At 39.9% G+C, this 18,691-nt stretch overlaps 3 protein-coding genes across 4 annotated transcripts; 1 reads left to right on the top strand and 2 right to left on the bottom strand.

Annotated features, from left to right (window-relative positions):
- Nucleotides 1-774: 774 nt before the first annotated feature.
- Nucleotides 775-12,434, top strand: LOC113304241 (histone-lysine N-methyltransferase ATXR3-like). Its single transcript, XM_026553307.1, has 18 exons — nucleotides 775-3,504; nucleotides 3,618-3,674; nucleotides 3,786-5,012; nucleotides 5,381-5,754; nucleotides 5,844-6,404; nucleotides 6,549-6,649; nucleotides 6,846-7,875; nucleotides 7,986-8,057; nucleotides 8,243-8,353; nucleotides 8,487-8,587; nucleotides 9,731-9,830; nucleotides 9,952-10,047; nucleotides 10,176-10,343; nucleotides 10,432-10,617; nucleotides 10,831-11,078; nucleotides 11,167-11,275; nucleotides 11,383-11,685; nucleotides 11,933-12,434. Exons 1-18 carry the CDS (start codon nucleotides 1,290-1,292, stop codon nucleotides 12,107-12,109), a joined length of 7,236 nt encoding a protein of 2,411 aa, XP_026409092.1. The 5' UTR covers nucleotides 775-1,289; the 3' UTR covers nucleotides 12,110-12,434.
- A 76-nt stretch (nucleotides 12,435-12,510) lies between these two features.
- On the bottom strand, nucleotides 12,511-15,242 carry LOC113304257 (pentatricopeptide repeat-containing protein At4g18975, chloroplastic-like). The gene is made up of 6 exons (XM_026553332.1): nucleotides 14,702-15,242; nucleotides 14,514-14,599; nucleotides 14,288-14,387; nucleotides 13,797-13,940; nucleotides 13,290-13,502; nucleotides 12,511-13,015 (listed from the first exon to the last, which is right to left on the bottom strand). Exons 1-6 carry the CDS (start codon nucleotides 14,801-14,803, stop codon nucleotides 12,824-12,826), a joined length of 837 nt encoding a protein of 278 aa, XP_026409117.1. The 5' UTR covers nucleotides 14,804-15,242; the 3' UTR covers nucleotides 12,511-12,823.
- An 81-nt stretch (nucleotides 15,243-15,323) lies between these two features.
- On the bottom strand, nucleotides 15,324-18,328 carry LOC113304243 (chitin-inducible gibberellin-responsive protein 1-like). 2 transcript variants are annotated; one of them, XM_026553311.1, is made up of 2 exons: nucleotides 18,159-18,328; nucleotides 15,324-17,473 (listed from the first exon to the last, which is right to left on the bottom strand). In XM_026553311.1, the coding sequence occupies exon 2, from the start codon at nucleotides 17,323-17,325 to the stop codon at nucleotides 15,580-15,582; it is 1,746 nt and encodes a 581-aa protein (XP_026409096.1). In that variant the 5' UTR covers nucleotides 17,326-17,473; nucleotides 18,159-18,328; the 3' UTR covers nucleotides 15,324-15,579. The 2 variants fall into 2 exon arrangements, with proteins under 2 accessions (XP_026409096.1, XP_026409105.1); XM_026553320.1 differs by lacking the exon at nucleotides 18,159-18,328 and adding an exon at nucleotides 17,675-17,896.
- Nucleotides 18,329-18,691: the final 363 nt, after the last annotated feature.

Here is an 18,691-nt window from a genome sequence, read left to right as displayed (position 1 = left end):
GATGCTAACGAAATTTAAATACATGGGTTGCCAATAATTAGTATCCGGCTTAACATGGAATTAATCGACATTTTGATTAGAAGATGATTCAACAATTCAGATAGGGTAATGAAGTATAACTAGATCGTTTTTTCATATACCTTGCGTGAATTTAATCAACTTTCTTATGGACTATAGATTCTCTTTGGACCACTCCAAATAACATGGACTTGACTAAATAAGAAATTATTATTCAAGATCTTTCCTTAAACAAAAACCACCAATACGAATCTAAAATTTAGAAAGCCCTCCTCTTTTTCCCTCCATCCTTAAAAGTTTGCGCCAAGAACTATTTCAGTGGAATGACCAGAACAGCCCTAAACCCATCCTCACACCAGCCAAATGACAAAAATCCCCCTGCTATCTTTCATCCTAAATCCTTCTTCTAGTTTCTCCTCCCCAAATAAATACAAGGACCTTTGTGCATCCGTGTACCAGATACAGAATTTAGTGCAGCCCGTAATTAACATTAACACAACCTTAATATTTTCGTACATCGAGGAGGATGATGAAATCTTAGTTTGGCGCCGCAGCCCGACCGAGTCGAAACCTGTTTATGGATTCTTTAGTACTGACCAGGTTATAGCCCGTATGATTAGATCGTTTCCTAATCCGTATACAGTTTGTCTAACCCTGTAAAAATATACGTATACCGACTTATCACGGTATTATATTTTTTCTATTGTATACGTTATTTCGTATCACGACTTTACTTATTACTGGAAAGAAGAAAGAGAAGGAGGTTGAAAAAGAAAAAAACGGAAGTTTTCGTTTCTTCTCATCAGCGCGAGAAAGAGAGAGCGAAAACTAGAGATTTGAGAGCTCGAATTTCACAGTCATTTAATGGTGTTTCTCGATCTGTAAACAAACTCTTATTTCTTTTTGCTATCTTTTTAATTTATTGAGTCGTATTTCCTTATCAACCCTATTGTTTGGATCCATCGTCGGAGGTGCTACCCCTTTAGTTGTATATTTACGTTGTGAGTTTTTCTTGGTTTGGTGTTGATCTCTTTTCGGTTATTGTTGACATTGGATTCGAAACTTAGGGTTTTAATTTCGATAGTTAATTTATACGTGTGATTTCGGCTGAAGTTGTTCTCTTTGTTTTCTGAAACCCTACATTGGTTTTGATTCGTGGTAATTAGGGTTCGGGGTTTGGAGATTGGCTTATTTATAAAATTCAAGTATGAGCATCGATAGCCCCAGGGAAGGGGAAAATTAGGGTTAATTCGTGAAGTGTTTGAATTTCCATGGGCGATGGCGGAGTAGCATGCGTGCCTTCACAGCATGTAATGGAAAGATTCCCAAATTCAGATACGTACTGCAGAGGTAATGGTGGGTTTAATTCTAAATCACGTACATTTCCAGAGTCATCACAAGCTCAAAGAAAGCAGCAGCAGCAGAATGAGAAGAAAGTAGAAGTAGAGAAAGAGGAATTTGGTGGCTCAGAAAGTGGTGGAACAACGACAGGTGAGTTTGATTCGGGTAAAGGTGAGCATGAGAAGGGGGAGATTGTTTCGGAGATTTCAGCACAGCAAGAAGATGAAATAGAAGAAGGTGAATTGCAAATAGAGAACGGTGAATTTATTCCTGAAAGAGAGAGGAAGAAAGAAGTAGTAGAGAAAGGGGAGTTTGTTATTCAACAAGCGAAATGGAGAAGAGGAGATTTAGAGAGGGCGGAGTTCATTTCAGACAGTTTTCGAAGAGTTGGTGGGGAAGCGGAGAGGAGAAAATTTGGCATGAGTATTCAGAGGGACGGATTTGATAAGGGGGGAGAATATGATAGGGATAAGTGGAGAAGAGGAGGGGAATTTGAGAAGGGCGAATACATTCCTCCTAATAAATGGAGAAAACCTGAATATGAATTTAGTCCAGGTAAAGGGAGAAGATGGGAAGCTGACAATAAGAAAGGATGGAAATTTGATAATGAACGAACTCCACCGTCGATGAAGTATTCAGCAGAATATAGCAGAAATGAGAATGAGTGGAGAAATAGGTCCAACAGGTGGGACCCAAGTCATGACAGAGATTTAAAATTTGGTTCGAGAATTACAGATGATGAACTGGGTCCTTATAAGCATTCAGAGAGTGATGGGAAGAATCATGGTAAAGACTACTCTTCAGGAAGTTGGATGAAAAGACATGGCACTGAGTCCGAGAGCAGCAACCGCAGATACAATGATGATTTCGTTGATTATCCAAATTCCAAGAGCCGGAGGATTTCTGATGACAATAACAGATATTTCGACAATCGCTATTCACACCATCCTATGGACAGGTCTTCTAGAAACTCATCAGCGTCCTCTCGGATTTCTTCCACAAACAGGAGTTTGGCTAGGTACAATGACTCTTCTTCAGCTTTCAGAGGCACATATGACAGACGTGGCAGAAGTCCAGAATATTTTGAGCGTGGTAAATATGATCGGACCAGGCACTATGATTACCGAGATCAAAGCCCACCCTACTCTGAACGATCTCCTCATGATCGAGGCCGTTACTATGATCACAGGAGTCGAAGTCCACCACGATTGGACAGGTCCCCATATGACCGATCCCGCCAATATGATCGCAGGAGCCGAAGTCCCTCGCGCATTGATAGGTCCCCCCAAATTCGAGGCCGGCATATTGATCAAAGGGATCGTACTCCAGGTTACACAGAAAAGTCCCCACTTGAACGTGGGAGGGGCTATGGCGACCAGGAAACTAGTCGAAAGAGTGGAGGAAACGAGAGGCAGAATCTTCAAGATGGGACCCAATCACATGAAGACAAGCTCGCCTGGAGTGACTCGGCTGGGAAGGAATCATCTTATAAGCCATCCTCTACTATACAACCTAGTGATAGTGAAGATAGTGAAAGTTGTTTGGCTAAGAAAAACACCAAGGATCTGTCGCAAGAGGAAGACCCAAAAAAATTATCCGTTGATTCCACTGAAAAGTCTAGTCAGGTGGATGAAGCTCCTGAAGGGCCGCTGTCTATGGAAGAGGATATGGATATATGTGACACGCCTCCGCATGTAACAGTAATTACTGATTCAACTTTCGGATCATGGTTTTATATTGATCATTTTGGTGTCGAGCAAGGTCCATCTAGATTGTCCGACCTTAAGAGGCTCGTGGAAGAGGGAGCGCTCCAATCAGACCATTTGGTAAAGCACTCCGAGAGTAACTGGTGGGTAACTGTTGAAAAGGCTGCCTCCCCTGTGGTGAACATGAACTTTCCATCTATTGTTTCAGACACTGTTACTCAGATGGTGTGCCCGCCTGAGGCTCCTGGAAATCTGTTATTAGATGTTGGGGATGTGGACCAACCCATTAGACAGCTTGACCAAGAGTTATCTGTTGTTTCGCCTCAGCCGCTGTCCCATCTTGACGAGCCTCTTGAGGATCTCCACATCGATGAAAGGGTTGCAACTCTCTTAACGGGTTATTCACCAGTTCCCGGAAAGGAACTGGAGACTCTTGAAGGTTCGTTTTCCATTTTCTCAACCCCGTTTCCTTTTATTTATTCGTGCTTTAGTTCAAATTTATTTATTATTTGACATTGATGTCTGGCTACATTGGGAATCTATTTTCTACAGAAGCCCTGCAGGTGACTTTTGAGCATAGTTTCTGGGAGAAGTGGGGAAATTTTGAAGGTACAACTCACTTGGTTTTGTTTCAAGCTACCAGACCCCTCTTTTTGGAATGGTCACACTGTTATGTTTTTATGATATGATGTTGAGCGGCTTATTGCAATTTATATTCAGGTTCCAGAATATCTCAACCCACCAAGGATCCACATGGTCAAAGAAGAGATGAAGAACTCAGTAAACCATATGGAATCACATCGAAAGATACTGGAGAAACAAGGTCATCCATACATCCCATTAAAGAAAATGCCATTGCCATTGAGGACGCTAGTGACTGGTTTGCTGGTCGATGGTTATGCAAGGGTGGTGATTGGAGAAGAAAAGAGGAATTATGCAAGGGTGGTGATTGGAGAAAGAAAGATGAACTTACTCAAGAAAAATCTTCAAAAAAGAAATTTGTCCTCAACGATGGTTACCCGCTTTGCCAGATGCCGAAATCTGGGTATGATGACCCTCGGTGGCACAGGGAAGATGAATACTGTTACCGAAGCGAAAGGTTTGACCTGCCTTCCTGGGCTTTCTCCTTGCAAGATGAGAAGAGTGACTCCAGCACATCAACCAAAGTAAGTCAAATGAAACAGCCTGTTGTTCCAAGAGGAATTAAAGGAACGATGTTACCAGTGGTTAGGATAAATGCATGTGTGGTCAAGAACCATGTTTCACCTGTCTTTGAGCCCCGTGCAACAGCTAGAGGATATGAACGTCATTCCAGATCTGTTCGATCCTCCTCAGCAATGATCAATGGCAGGAGTTCGTTTGAAGAACTGTCTTCTCGGTCCAGAAGGACCCATGAACAAGACTCGGAAAAACAAATAGAACCTATTAGCATCCCAAAAGACCATGTTTGCACGGCGGATGAGTTACAATTGCTGTTGGGTGATTGGTTTTACCTTGATGGTGCTGGCCATGAACACGGGCCCTTGTCCTTTCTGGAGCTGCAAGGTTTAGTTGACAAAGGGACTATCCAGAAGCATACAAGTGTTTTCAGGAAGTTTGATCAGATTTGGGTTCCAGTTAACTCTGTGGCAGCAGCTTCTACCCCAGCCGTCGATTCTTCTGCTGTTCCTGTTTCTGGATCAGATGTTGAGATGCATCATGGGTCAAACATTGTTCCCAGTTCTTTCCACAGCTTGCATCCACAATTCATTGGCTACACTCGAGGAAAACTGCATGAATTGGTGATGAAATCTTACAAGAGTAGGGATTTTGCTATAGCTATCAATGAGGTGCTGGATCCATGGATAAATGCGAAGCAACCGAAAAAGGACCTGGAGAAACACCCATTTGCTTCGTCCTTGCTGAAAACTTCACTATCTCATGATATGCAGAAGCTGCGAAGTTCAGGTATTAAGTATTCTCATAAGAAATCTCAGGAAAACTTCTTTCTTTTGGTTATTTTCTTCTATGATAAGGATGTTAGAGTTAGAAGTTGTGGATCAGAGATATTGTGCACGCTTTACTATATTTGAGTCGTTACAGCCTACCAAGACTTGCCTGCAAATATGATCTCTTCCATAATCAACCCCACTCTTCTTGAGGTTCATTAAGACATTGATTGATCATTACTTAGGTGTTTGACCGGGATAGCCTAACATATCCACTTATTTAATCAAGCCAAGATGATTTCTCTTCCTTGACATTTTCTGTTATTTCCGTGGATAGTCAATCAACCTTTTATTTGCTAAATTGGGGTTTTCATCTTGTCATAACAGAGGATGATCACGTGCATGCTGGTAAAAGAGCTCGGCTGCTGTTTGATGATAGTGAAGAAGACTTCGATTCAGAAGACTTAAAGGCAATTCAGAAGGATGAGTTCTGCTTTGAGGACTTCCTTGGCGATGCTACCATGACCCAAGAAGATGATAGAACTTCTGAAGTTGAGAAGGAGGGTTGGGGTTTGTTAAGTGGCCGTATTCTAATGCAAATTTTCCACTCTTTAAGAGCTGATATGAAGTCTCTTGCTTTCTCTGCTGCTACATGCAAGCACTGGAATTCGGCAGTCAAATTTTATAAAGGTGTTTCCAGACAAGTGGATTTATCAGCTGCAGGCCCCAACTGCTCTGATGCAATGTTTCTTGAGATCATGGTAAATATATAATAATCAATTTTGAGGATTTTCACATGTCGGTCACTGAAATATTAACTACAATTATTATTTTTCGTTGCTGATTGTAGAATAGTTATAACAAGGGAAATGTAGCATCAGTTGTGTTAGTAGGCTGTACGGGTATTAGTGCCAGCGCTCTTGAAGAAATCCTCCGTTCGTTCCCATGTTTATCTTATGTAGATATCAGAGGTTGCAACCAATTTGCAGAGTTGAGCTACAAGTATCAAAATCGAAAGTGGAGAAAGACCCGCGGCCTGTGTGGCTCTAAAACTTTCGACAGTTCCAGATCTAGGATTAAGAGCCTGAAACAAATCACTGAGAAGAGCCCCTCTCTTTCCAAGGCGCTCAAGGGCCCGAATAGTAGCTTGGTCGAATCTTCTATAGAGTCTCGTCATGACTCTGCTTTTGATAGAAAAGATTCGCAAAGTCAATCTTTTAGGCAAAGCTTTTATAGACGGAAAAAACTTCTTGATGCAAGGAAGTCCTCATCCGTATTGGCAAGGGAAGCTCGTATGAGGCGATTACTGAGCAGAAATTCCGAGAACGGGTATAAGAAAATGGAAGAGTTTTTGACTTTCAGTTTGAAGGATATCATGAAGGAGAATACTTTTGATTTCTTTTTACCTAAGGTACTTGCTTATCTTTTGTTTCCGTTGCCTGGTTGTTGCTGAGATGATCGGCCACAGCTTGATGGTTTACTACCCTGCCATTGTATTCAACTGCACTCAATCCCATCAATTTGTCCTTATATCTGTTAAAATTTGACTGCACAGGTTGCTGAAATTGAAGATAGAATGAAAAACGGTCATTACATTAGTCATGGATTAAAATCTGTCAAGGATGATATTGGGCGAATGGTCAGGGATGCCATCAAGTAAGTTTGATCCATTAAATGCTTCCCAAATTGAATAATTTTATGAACCACTCTCATTTGTAATGCATTGCTCTGAAACCCCTTATGAAGCATGACAAGTGATAGTTAGATTTGCCTTTACAGTGATTTAGTACCAATTCTATGTGTTGTCGTCTTTTTCTTCTTTTGGTAATTATTTAATAATGCAATAATGCAGGGCGAAAAATCGGGGTGATACTGGAGATATGGAGAACATCATTAAGCTATTTATGCGTCTCCTCACAAATTTGGAAGAGAATTCCAAGTCAACTCGCGAAAGAGATGAACGGATGAAACTGTTAAAAGACACTTCAGGGATGGGTAAAACGAAACACTCTAAATTGATGAATGAAAGAAAATGCATGACACGGAGTAATGGTACAGCGCATGCAAATGATTCTGCAAATTATGATGAATATGCTTCTGACAGGGAACTCAGAAGACGTTTGTCCAAAATCAATAGGAAAACTTTAGACTCTGGAAGTGACACTTCCGATGACCGGTCGTCTGTAGATGCCAGGAGTGATAATGAGAGTACCAACTCCGATACTGAAACAGATTTGGATATCCATCCAGAAGGCGGAAGTGGAGGTTTAAGGGAAAATGGTTACTTCCCTGCAGACGAAGCCCTAGATTCTATGGCAGAAGACCGTGAATGGGGTAATCGTATGACAAAAGAAGGCCTCGTGCCTCCTGTTACTAGGAAGTATGAAGTCATTGATCGGTATGTTATTGTAGCAGATGAAGAGGAAGTACGACGGAAGATGCTTGTTACCTTACCTGATGATTATTCTGAGAAGCTCAAAGTACAAAAAGATGGCATTGACGAGTCAGATATGGAGATTCCCGAAGTGAAGGACTACAAACCAAGAAAACAGGTTGGAGATGAAGTCCTAGAACAAGAGGTTTATGGTATAGATCCTTACACTCATAATCTTCTTCTTGACTCCATGCCTGAAGAATTGAACTGGTCATTACAAGAGAGGCATTTGTTTATCGAAGATGTGCTTCTGCGTACCTTGAATACACAAGTCAGGCGCTTTACTGGTGTTGGGAATGCCCCAATGGTTTACAACTTGAGGCCTGTCGTTGAAGAGATTGAAAAATTTGCCCAGAAAGGTGGCGATATACGCTCCATGAGAATGTGTCATGGAATTCTAAAGGCAATGCATAGTCGTCCTGATGATAATTATGTCGCCTACAGAAAGGTATTGCTCCAGTCCAGTCTATCATCTTGCATGAACTGGATGTTTGCTTCTCACTTTGCTTACTACTAATTCTCTTTCTTTTCTCTTGTTTTCTGGAATGTGATGATCAGGGGCTTGGTGTTGTTTGTAACAAACAAGGTGGCTTTGGTGAAGACGATTTTGTCGTTGAATTCTTGGGAGAGGTAGAGTGAAATTTCTTCTTTATAAACTATTGCAGAGCAATTTTAATGTTTATGAAGTTATTCTAGTAGTTAATACCGTTATGTACTACGGGTTACCCTAAAAAAAGCAAATGGCAGCTTTTACTAAATTAACAAAGATGCTCCTATAATAATTTTTACTAATAAAGGGACACTTTAATATTCAGGTGTATCCAGCTTGGAAATGGTTCGAAAAGCAAGATGGGATTCGATCTCTGCAGAAGAACAAAACAGATCCCGCTCCCGAGTTTTACAACATATATCTGGAGAGACCAAAGGTTAGTTATTTAGTTGTGTAACATCTGAATTTTTATGTAACATCTGAATTTACTTGGTTCAAAAAGCAAGATGGGATTCTAAGCTTCATGGAGGTCAGTTATGTAACATCTGAATTTTTATCTTATTTGGCAGGGTGATCGTGATGGTTATGATTTAGTTGTTGTTGATGCCATGCATAAAGCAAACTATGCAAGCCGAATCTGCCATTCATGTCGCCCCAATTGTGAAGCGAAGTAAGTTTTACGTTTTTTTTTTCCAAGCGAAAAATTATATGGAAGGAATATAAAATCTTGAGTTCAGTAATCTAACAGCATAGTCTAATCAACTCTGATCTCTTTTTAATAGCCTCCCATGCTTGGCAATAGTATTAGCATTGCTGTTGCCAGCTCTCTCCATATGAGAATTGATCCAAGAACACTACTGCGATACCAGCTAGCATTGTTAGCACTTTTATCCAAATACCTGATTGCATTTGCAGCATCACTAACACTAATGACCCTGAGGATATTTTCTTGCTCAATCAACAGCCTCTAGAACTCTATACCCTCTCACCATGTTCTATATCCCTGCAATCGGAGTGGATAGGCTTGCCCTCTGCTTCTTCCGCCTGACATAGCATCCGTATACAACCCAATACCGCAGTCATGATTAGACAAGTCTATGCATGCATCAGAATTATATCTTTCATTTGTATGCTGTTGTGTGCAGTTCTCCCTAGTTGTTGCAATGTTTTCTTAGGTTCTGTTTAATATGTGATAGATGTGAACTAGGCATTAGCTGCAATTATTGCTGGTTGCAGGAGTTGTGGTTAATATCTCGGTATCTTGCAATCCAAAATTTCCACAGCACAGTAGCTGCAATTGAAATAAGAAAGGCTTCATTTAGGCCAAGTCAGTTCATTTACTAGCATGACATTTCACAAAATAGCGTGGGCACCTAGATTTTCTTGGATGTTTGTCCTTGAAGTGTGAAACATGGATGCAGAAGATTTATGGTATTCAGGTCACATGGTCAATTTTAGAGACAATCACAAAAACGGTATGGCATGAATTAAATCAGATTCAGAGCTGATGCTTGGAACATCTCTTTTTGGATAATTTTAAAAGTAGGCGCTTGTAAATTAAAGAAAAATTAGGATTTTTTAATCTGAATCACATTATCATCTAGCTGATACATTAGCACGTTAAATATGATTTGTTCGTTAGCTTATAGCTAATTCCCAATCTTTTGGCATGTTACACACGATTATCTGTTAACTAGCAATTTTTAGCTACGTTTTTTTCTCCTCCTCTTTTGGAATATCCAACCATTCCATTTGCTTGTTTATTAAAGATCTTTGCATTTCGCCGTCTTATGTTTTCACTTGTTGGGAACAGAGTAACTGCTGTAGATGGTCAGTATCAGATTGGAGTTTACACAGTTCGTCCAATTGGATATGGGGAGGAGGTCACTTTTGATTATAATTCTGTAACAGAGGTGAGTGGTGTTTATTCTCGAGCTGCTATTATGCCCTACCAAAAGTACAGTTATTTGTTATACTGCGTGTTTCTATCTTATGTCACCATAGTTGTTGATGCCTCACTTATTTCTGCTTTAGAGCAAGGAAGAGCATGAAGCCTCTGTTTGTCTTTGTGGGAGCCAAGTTTGTCGCGGAAGCTATCTGAATCTGACTGGTGATGGGGCATTTCAGAAGGTTGGTACAGTGGGCAACGATTTTCACTAACAGAACCGCCAAAAGCTTTCTTTTCTCTTTAACATTGTCATGTTTAGTTGCAAGGTTGCGTAACGTTTCTTTTATTCACTTCATTCCATTTCCTTCAGGTTATGAAAGAACGCCATGGAGTGCTTGACAGACATCAGTTGATGCTAGTGGCTTGTGAGTTGAATTCTGTTTCTGAAGAGGATTATATCGATTTGGGAAGAGCGGGTCTGGGCAACTGCTTGCTTGCTGGTTTGCCTGACTGGCTGGTAGCATATTCAGCTCGTCTGGTATGTGAAACCTTCAGGCACTTCATATTTCTGGATTACGTTATTGTATAAGGTTTTGGTTTCTAACATTTGTGTATTTCGAGTACAGGTGAGATTTATTAATCTCGAAAGAGCGAAACTCCCAAAGCAGATTTATAAGCATAACGTGGAAGAGAAGAGGAAATTCTTTCCAGATATCGAAATTGACAAAGAGCTCGAGAAAAGTGATGCCGAGGTTCAGGCTGAGGGTGTATATAATCAAAGGCTTCAGAATTTGGCTCTAACTATTGACAAGGTAACTGCATGTACTTTTGGTTCATCTAAATACTTCTGTACTTTATGCAAAGTATTTTCTGCATCTCCTATTTCAAGTTATTGGCATTATCTTATCATCTATACACGTTTGTTTAGGCATCTCATAGTTAATGCAGAATGAACGGTCATTAGTTTACTGGTTTTGAAAAAATATACACCAATTCCATTAGTCCGACTGCTATTTGCATTACAGGTGAGATACGTAATGAGATGTGTGTTTGGTGATGCGAAGAAAGCTCCACCCCCGCTTCAAAAACTAACTCCAGAGGAAATAATATATGCCCTCTGGAAAGGGGAGGGATCATTTGTTGAGGAATTACTTCAGTGCATGGGTCCTCATGTGGAAGAGAATTTGTTAAATGATTTAATGTCCAAGATTCAAGCCCACGATCCATCAGGTTCTGATGATCTCCTGGGAGAACTTCAGAAGTCTCTGTTATGGTAAGAATGTGTCCTTTTTTCATTTCCCACATTACAACCTGCGATTAGTTGCAAGGCTTATAGCAAATTCTTCCTTTATAACATTCAGGCTGAGGGATGAGGTTCGAAAACTTCCGTGCACGTACAAGTGCAGGCATGATGCAGCTGCTGATCTAATCCATATATATGCTTATACAAAATGCTTCTTTAGAGTCCGAGTGAGTAATTCTGACTGGTCTCTTCAAAACTGTTTATGAATTAGCAAGTACATGAGATTTTTTTCGTTTTTGTTTTGCTGTGCATAATTCTCAATGTGTCCATGCAGGAGTACAAGAGTGTAACTTCTCCTCCTGTCTACATTAGTCCTCTAGACTTGGGGCCCAAGTACTCCGGTATGTTGGGTTCTGGTCCCAAAGAGTATTGTAAAAGGTATGGTGAAAACTATTGTTTGGGGCAGCTTCTTAATTGGCACAGCCAGAATGATGCCACTCCTGATGCCTTTCTAATCAAGGCAAGAAGGGGTTGCTTGTCCTTGCCCAGCATTTCGTCATTTTATGCGAAGGCTCAGAAGCCTTCAAAGCAACGGATTTACGGTCCTAGACCTGTCAGATTCATGTTATCTAGAATGGTAAGTTTTTCCATTACTTATTTTTCTTCGTTTCGGAGCTTTTGTTTTCAGATATTTATAGGTTATTTGCTGAAGTAAGCATCTATTCACCTGTTCTGTTTTGATATCCTAATATGTCCACCAAAAGCTGTCATGGATCAGACTTGGTTCCAGTGAATCATCCACCACATATAGATTGATAGAATCCTTACAGCTCCTTTTACAGCGTAAAGTGGTTATGTAACTTATTTTTTCCTCCCATCTTCAGGAGAGGCAGCCCCAAAGAGCATGGCCAAACGATATGATATGGTCTTTTGACAGCAACTCACAAGTGTTTGGAAGCCCGATGCTTGATTCAATCATTAATAAGAGTTTGTTGGACAGGGAAATGCTGCAATGGTTACGAAATAGGCCTTCCATATTCAGTGCCATGTGGGATCGGTAGCAGACCTTTTCTGTCCTTTAACCCCGGATTCTTAGGCAGTATACTGGGCATTATTAATTATCCACCACTACCACCATTTGTTTCGGAAATGATTATTCTGCTGATTTTTTGTTTCACAGCTACCCCTTCTCAAAATATGGGCTGGGAAGCTGGTAATCATTTCTGAACATTTCCTTGTAGAAGTAGCTGTTCATCAATTCTTCTGTACAGTTTTTTCTTTAGTTTCTCATCATCCTTGTGTAATTTGTATTCATATCGCATAAAGTAAAGCATTTGTAATTTTCCTGCAATATCAAGAAAAAAAAAGCTTCTGGTTTTTTCCCCCTCTTTTTGGTAATTTATTTTATGACAACTGGACATTGCAGTAGTGAATCCGAGAATATAGATTGTGGTTTTCAATTAGAAACAAACACAATATTTGTAGTTCAATCATAAGGAGAAAAGGTACAGTATATATATATATATATATTATATATATATGAACAGTGGCGACTGATTACATCGAATAACTGAGTGGTCCAAGACGACTATCAAGTAACAACTTCATCAAGAATGATTTCTCACTAATGATGACAGAGGACTGGTAACACACTCAGATGGTCTCTCACTGACAGATGCTTGGTAACACACTAAGAGATGCCAGTTTAACCTACTTTTGGGTCACCTTTACAAGGGCCAGGTAATATTCTTCTGCTTACTCGTGAGAACTCCTGTTTATCCATTCCAGCCATCTCTTTTAACTTTGACTCGCTCCCCATTAAAGTGAAGGTACTTCCATTTACACTGGTATTTGTTGACGAACAGCTTCTCATTTTCTTCTTGACCCAATTCCTGGAATGCACGTGCCACCCTCTTGACTGTGTCCTCGTCGGGTTTCACTCCCAGCTCTTCCATGTCGGCAAACACCTGTGCATCACTCAAAACTGAATCAATGGACAGACGCATACACATGCAAGGTCCAGAATTTCCCTTTGCAGTATATGGATTTCTTTTTGACATTTCTCATCCCAATACCATTATAAGGATTCGTGTCTACATTGACCTGTCAAAAACAAGTTCTTTTGGCACCTTCCTCGCCTCTTAAAGTACTAACAAATGACCCTAGGGAAAACGTAAAAAAAGGCAAAATATTTTTTTCATTAAAGACTAGAAGTTAGTCCAAGAGGAAAAGATGGTTTACCTCTATGACTTTATCTGGCATGTGATGGTGATGATACAGTGATATCATTCTAGAACACAATCTTCTGGAGATGGAGCGCGTATGTGTGTGCACTATCATGTTCCATAATGTTTCAGCCTCATCTACTCTTCCATCCATATCAAATGCCAACAATAGTGTGTCATATGTCCCCATTGTGAGCCCCTGGCCTTTGCTCAGCATCCACTTAGCCACCTGAGAACAGTTTAGATTATTATCTCCAAAGAAACATAAATTGGTACCAGCAAACCATATGAAAGCAATAAATTGGAGTTTCACTCTGGCGGGAAAGTTATCTTGCCTTCTTATGCAAATCAGCAAATCAATAAGAAAGAGTCAAAGACCATCGGGTTATAAATCACATATTAAGAGGAGGCTTAATAAAATTGTAGTATATAATGAGAGAGAATTAAAATTTTAACGTACTTCTCAATCAAAGCAAATATCTAGCTTATCTTTAATCGATCAAAAAAAAAAAGAATCGCGTACTTGAATAACATGTGACCATCGGCTTCTCTGTCGTAAAATTCTGAGAGCTTTAGCTGCTGCAATTAACGGAAACTCAGTTTCCCAAGCTGTCCACTTATCTAATGCTCCATAAACGGCCGTTTTCTCATTTGGAAGTTCTGAAATCTGCAAATTTAAGTTAAGAAGCAGACATGAATAGTTTTATCATAGTTTAGCTTCTAAGACCTTAAAAGCTCACTCAGAAAATCAGTCAGTTACATACATGATGGAAAAAGGTCAAGCAAAGATATAGTAAGTTCATTCTCATACGACATTTACTTTAGCTAGAACTTTTAATCTCACAGTGGATGATTTTGTGCAATATAATCTCTTCAATAGTAACAGTTGGATATTGATACATTCCACAAAGTAAGCCCCGATGAAGAATTATGTAGAGCATAATGGTGGGCAAGTCCTTTGCATCTCATTAACAAAAGTCTGCAACTTAAAGTAGATATTTAGTTACTACTTACAATATGAACAAGATTAAGAGCCTTATGACCAGACTCAGCTGAATCTCTTTTCATCCACAAATGATGTTCTGTTTCCCTTGACTGTTTTTTATTTGATTTCCTGTTACATTTTGTTACAGTAGAAACTGAATAAGTCTGCGATGGAGTCAAATTCAACAACAAATTGTACTTCTTCACAACAAAATTATTGATTTTGACAATCCTATGGACAAAGGAAATTACTTACTTTTCAATGGAAGAGGTATTCAGTGGTGCTAATGATCGTCGATTCCGATGATTATTTGAACAATCGATATAGTTAACACTAGTAACCTGTGAGTCCGAGTGAATGAACAAAAACAAAAAAAGACAACGGAAAATTAGGAACCACCCAGGGTTATTTAAAAGCTGGTAGTTCGAGTTACTCCAGTTTACCTTCTTCGTAGTAGCATGGACTGCCGAGGATGTTAGTTTCTGCAAAGGAAACCCTCTATAAGAACAACCGGAAGAAAACCAGCCCACACCCACTTGTGCCATCTTTGTGTCCCAGAAAAATGGAGAAATCTGAAATGTTTTAGCCTTAGATGCCCTAGAACAACTACAGACAATTCGAAGAGTTTCAAATTCTCATTCAGGCATTGTTACAAACAGTGAGAGTCTCTCAGAGTTTGAGGTAACAAATGATAGCAGTATTTATATGCATAAATTTCTTTAATATTCCATGTTTTGTACATGAATAATTACGCCAAACCCCTAAGATAAATCCCGCGACGTGGCCAACTAAACTCTCAAGCTCTTAATTTAGTGAGATCTATGAATGATGGCTGTATTTTTTGTTCAGCGGGTTATGCTAGGACTAGTTCACACTTCATTGCGGATTACACAGCAGCTGTTATTCCCGATCTCAGGAAGAGTAAGATTGTGTTCTTTATTTGCATAAAAACAGTGTGATAGATGTTTAAGGAGCAATTTTTGTTCACTTCAATGTTTCCGCAACTTAGAAACTAACTGTGAGCCACGAAATATAGTTTTCATTTTTGCCAAGTTTCGTCATGAAGTTGCTCAGAAAGGCATCTCTCATTTACAAAATCTAATGTACACACGTGTTTAAACTTTGGAAAGAGATCAGAAGGTTCACATATAAAACAACAACCTGTAATTATATTGCACCAGTAGTAGATATAGTAGTACAAGTTTTTATCCCACTGAATCACAAAAATGCTCAACAACTTCTTAAACGTAATTAGGTTGTTGGTTAATTATCCTTTGTTTTTCTTCCCGAATACAACATTCATCTATCCATGTTATTCTTCTCAACACCACGCTGACGCTGATATCAAGTTCCTGTTCTGCCATCCCAACAGCATTGCTCCATCTGTCTCCTCCAAAGTGTAGCTCTGTGAATAACTTTTAACCAGGCCCCTTATCACTGAGTTGACGTGAGAGCTCAGAGGGAAAGGCCTGAACCCAGCCATTTCGAACCTTACCCTCCATTTCCCCAGTAGCTCATGGCGCTCCACCCTCTCCCTACCTTCACATGCAATCACGTTCACAATGTCCCTAGCCAGACATTGTTCCTCCACTTTGATCCTTTCTTTTGTTTCCCTTCCTAGGGCTGTGTCGTTTGACTCAAACATTGCCGAATAGAAGTCCAGAGCCTCCCTAAACCTCATTAAGAAGGGAGTTGTGTTTGTGTTCGATTCCTGCTCAATCAAAGTTACCACTTTGGGTGATAGAGATTTTACCATCCTTAAAAGCATATCCCTCGGATTAGTCACGTCCACACTCTCATCTGGGGTATGGTGAAGCTGCAAAGGGAAGTTCACGGCCACAGCCTCTCCATGCCTCACATCAAGCATTTCCCTTGTGATATCAGAGGCAAACACTGGCACCGGATGAAACTCGACGGGGATCTTGAATTTCTCAGACATTAACGCCAACATGTTCCCGACTTTCGCCAAACCATCACCACGAGCATATTGGGAGACTGGGTCATCAATGCCAGTAATTCGCACGTGGGGAGGCCCTCCTGGCCTTGCAGCTAGAGCTTGAATCAGAGTGATCCACTGTGTTCCCTGAGCTATCTGGAAGTCTATTATGTGCACCTGGTCTTCATTTCTAAATGCTTCGGCGATAGCACCATTGGCTGCCATATACCCAAATTTCATGTACGGGCAGATCTCATAAAGAAGACGCATGTACGAGAGCAGGTCCTTCCCTTCTGGTTGTTTACAATTCAGTGAACCATATATTACAGAACCTGACGATCTCTTTCTGGCAACTAACCCTTCTACCATGTAAGCACCCAAACGCTGGATTGGATCCCCGCTAACTGATACAGCAGATCTGGCATATTCGACCAGTTTATCAAAATCATCCATCCTGTTTTCAGATAGTGCCCTTGCACATTCAACCAGAAGTTTCTTCAAGTTACCTTGTGGAATCTGTATTTCATGCTGTGGTTCTTCGGTCGTTCTGTGGCGTTTCTCTGCCTTGAGTCCATGACTGGATTTCTGTTGCGTCGGAGTAATATATGTGGCAGGCTGAGATGCTGGTGACCCATGATAAGATGGTCTTGATCTCTGGTTCAAATTTCCTGGCCTTGTATTCCCATGGAACTCGCCATGACCCATAGTGGTTGCTTCATGTTCATTGGTATCAGGGCTCATCAGAGCAGATTCAATTTCCTCTAGAGCTAGCTTCATGTTCTGAGCACCACTCGCATCCCTGAACACCATGCTGCCCTGCCGTTCTTGATTGTTAAGAAAATAGATGGTGGAAGGGTTGGTCTGATAATAACTATCAGTCTCAAATGAGTTACAAGCAGGGCTGACAGCTGACAGATTTTCAGTTGAGCTACACTGCTCTTGGCTGTTGCACGGTGTAGTAAAGGTATCACAATTAAACCGAGATGAAAGAGGAGAATTTGGTGAACCGCCAATATCGAATTTCATAGGAGTAATAACCCAATCAGGAATCATCGGGGTAGAGTCGTGGGAAGAATCAGAGGATAAATTTACACCATTCACACCATAACTGTACATCTGCTGCATATCCATCCTAACAAGGAGTTTGCATGAGTTGTGAATCTTGACGACTTTAGCCTCTATAGCAGGTCTATCGTACTTTTCTTCCTTGCTCTTATTTCAAAATTACTGATGGCTTGTTATTCTGACAGGATTTTCCACCACAAAAAAAAAAAATTACCTGCAAAATTGATATGAAAAACTGATCAGACTTGGTGGATTCTGAATCTTCCAATAGACTGATTCAAACTTTGAACTATATGAATTAATCACTTATCACATGAACCGATCAAAGAGGCATACTCAAGAGCTTTACTATATATAGATTTCTTGTGAATCAAAGGGTTTCATTTTATCAACAAAAAGGGTCTCACTATCATACCTTAATTTGTTTCATTTTGATTCCAAAATTTCAAGAACTATGGTAATGATCCATAACAATTCACCTAAAAAACATGGGGATAAATCTCAAACAATACAACAAAATTTTGGGGGTTTTCCTTTTATACAAGATTTCAATCTCATTTTCAAACCAGTTGAAATTTTCATTTCCTATTTGAACATGTTAGCTAGGTAACAATTGTGCACTTTACTAATTACAATTTAGAAGATAATTCATCATAAACCACAAACTCTATTTCCAACCACATGTTCACTACCCCTAGTTAATAAATCTAATTTGATAGAGATGAACAAACTCTATTTCCAACCACATGTTCACTACCTCTATTTACACACATGCACCCAGCACAAAAAAAAGAACACAAGATACTTAGATTATGTACATCACAAAGTCATTCAATGATCAAACTTCACAAAATGAGTTTTAAAATTCAATAGATAAAGAAATGATTAACTGAACTTACCTCAAAATTTGACCCAGATATGAACTTTGCTGAGAGGGGTTTCACTTTATTATACCTTCTTCGTTCTTGGTTGTTCTAGCTCAGTTTACTTTTAAGTTAGGGTTTACTGGTAAAGACTAGTAGTATATGTAATGTATGAGATCTAAAAGTGAAGCTAAAGCTAGTAGTATGTGTTTTTATATAAGACGATAAAGTGAGTAAATGCAACGAAGAAAGGAGTTAACGGAAACCGAGTGAAAAATTTAACGGGAATGGTTAGGGTCGTTGACAGTCAAATTGTCCGCGTCTTTTTGAAGAGAGGGATGAGCTTACGTCATCAAAAAAAATGACGGCGCAGAAGACAAGCTGACCGACTATTATCGGTTTATCACCCGCACGTTCCAGGAAACGCCACATCACTTGCTAATACTTCCCTTTCTCTCTCTAGTCTTGAAAAGCGCACTTTAGTTTTATTTTACATTTTGATGCTAACGTGGGCTATGGTGATACATTATCTTTCTTTTCTTCTTTTTAACCTTTTTTTTAATCAAGGG

This window comes from Papaver somniferum, chromosome 1 (genome assembly GCF_003573695.1).
Source record: "Papaver somniferum cultivar HN1 chromosome 1, ASM357369v1, whole genome shotgun sequence".
NCBI classification, from domain to species: Eukaryota; Viridiplantae; Streptophyta; class Magnoliopsida; order Ranunculales; family Papaveraceae; genus Papaver; species Papaver somniferum.
This window is presented reverse-complemented; position numbering and strand designations above follow the sequence as displayed.

Excerpts from the sequence above, each read along its gene's own strand:
- LOC113304241 (XM_026553307.1), top strand. The coding sequence starts at position 1,290 with ATGGGCGATGGCGGAGTAGCATGCGTGCCTTCACAGCATGTAATGGAA. Across the intron at positions 7,876-7,985 it reads ATTATGTCGCCTACAGAAAG|GGGCTTGGTGTTGTTTGTAA; the intron begins GTATTGCTCCAG and ends TGTGATGATCAG. Across the intron at positions 8,354-8,486 it reads TATATCTGGAGAGACCAAAG|GGTGATCGTGATGGTTATGA; the intron begins GTTAGTTATTTA and ends CTTATTTGGCAG.
- LOC113304257 (XM_026553332.1), bottom strand. The coding sequence starts at position 14,803 with ATGGCACAAGTGGGTGTGGGCTGGTTTTCTTCCGGTTGTTCTTATAGA. Across the intron at positions 14,600-14,701 it reads TCCATGCTACTACGAAGAAG|GTTACTAGTGTTAACTATAT; the intron begins GTAAACTGGAGT and ends TCGGACTCACAG. Across the intron at positions 13,503-13,796 it reads GATGGTCACATGTTATTCAA|GTGGCTAAGTGGATGCTGAG; the intron begins GTACGCGATTCT and ends AACTGTTCTCAG.
- LOC113304243 (XM_026553311.1), bottom strand. The coding sequence starts at position 17,325 with ATGGATATGCAGCAGATGTACAGTTATGGTGTGAATGGTGTAAATTTA.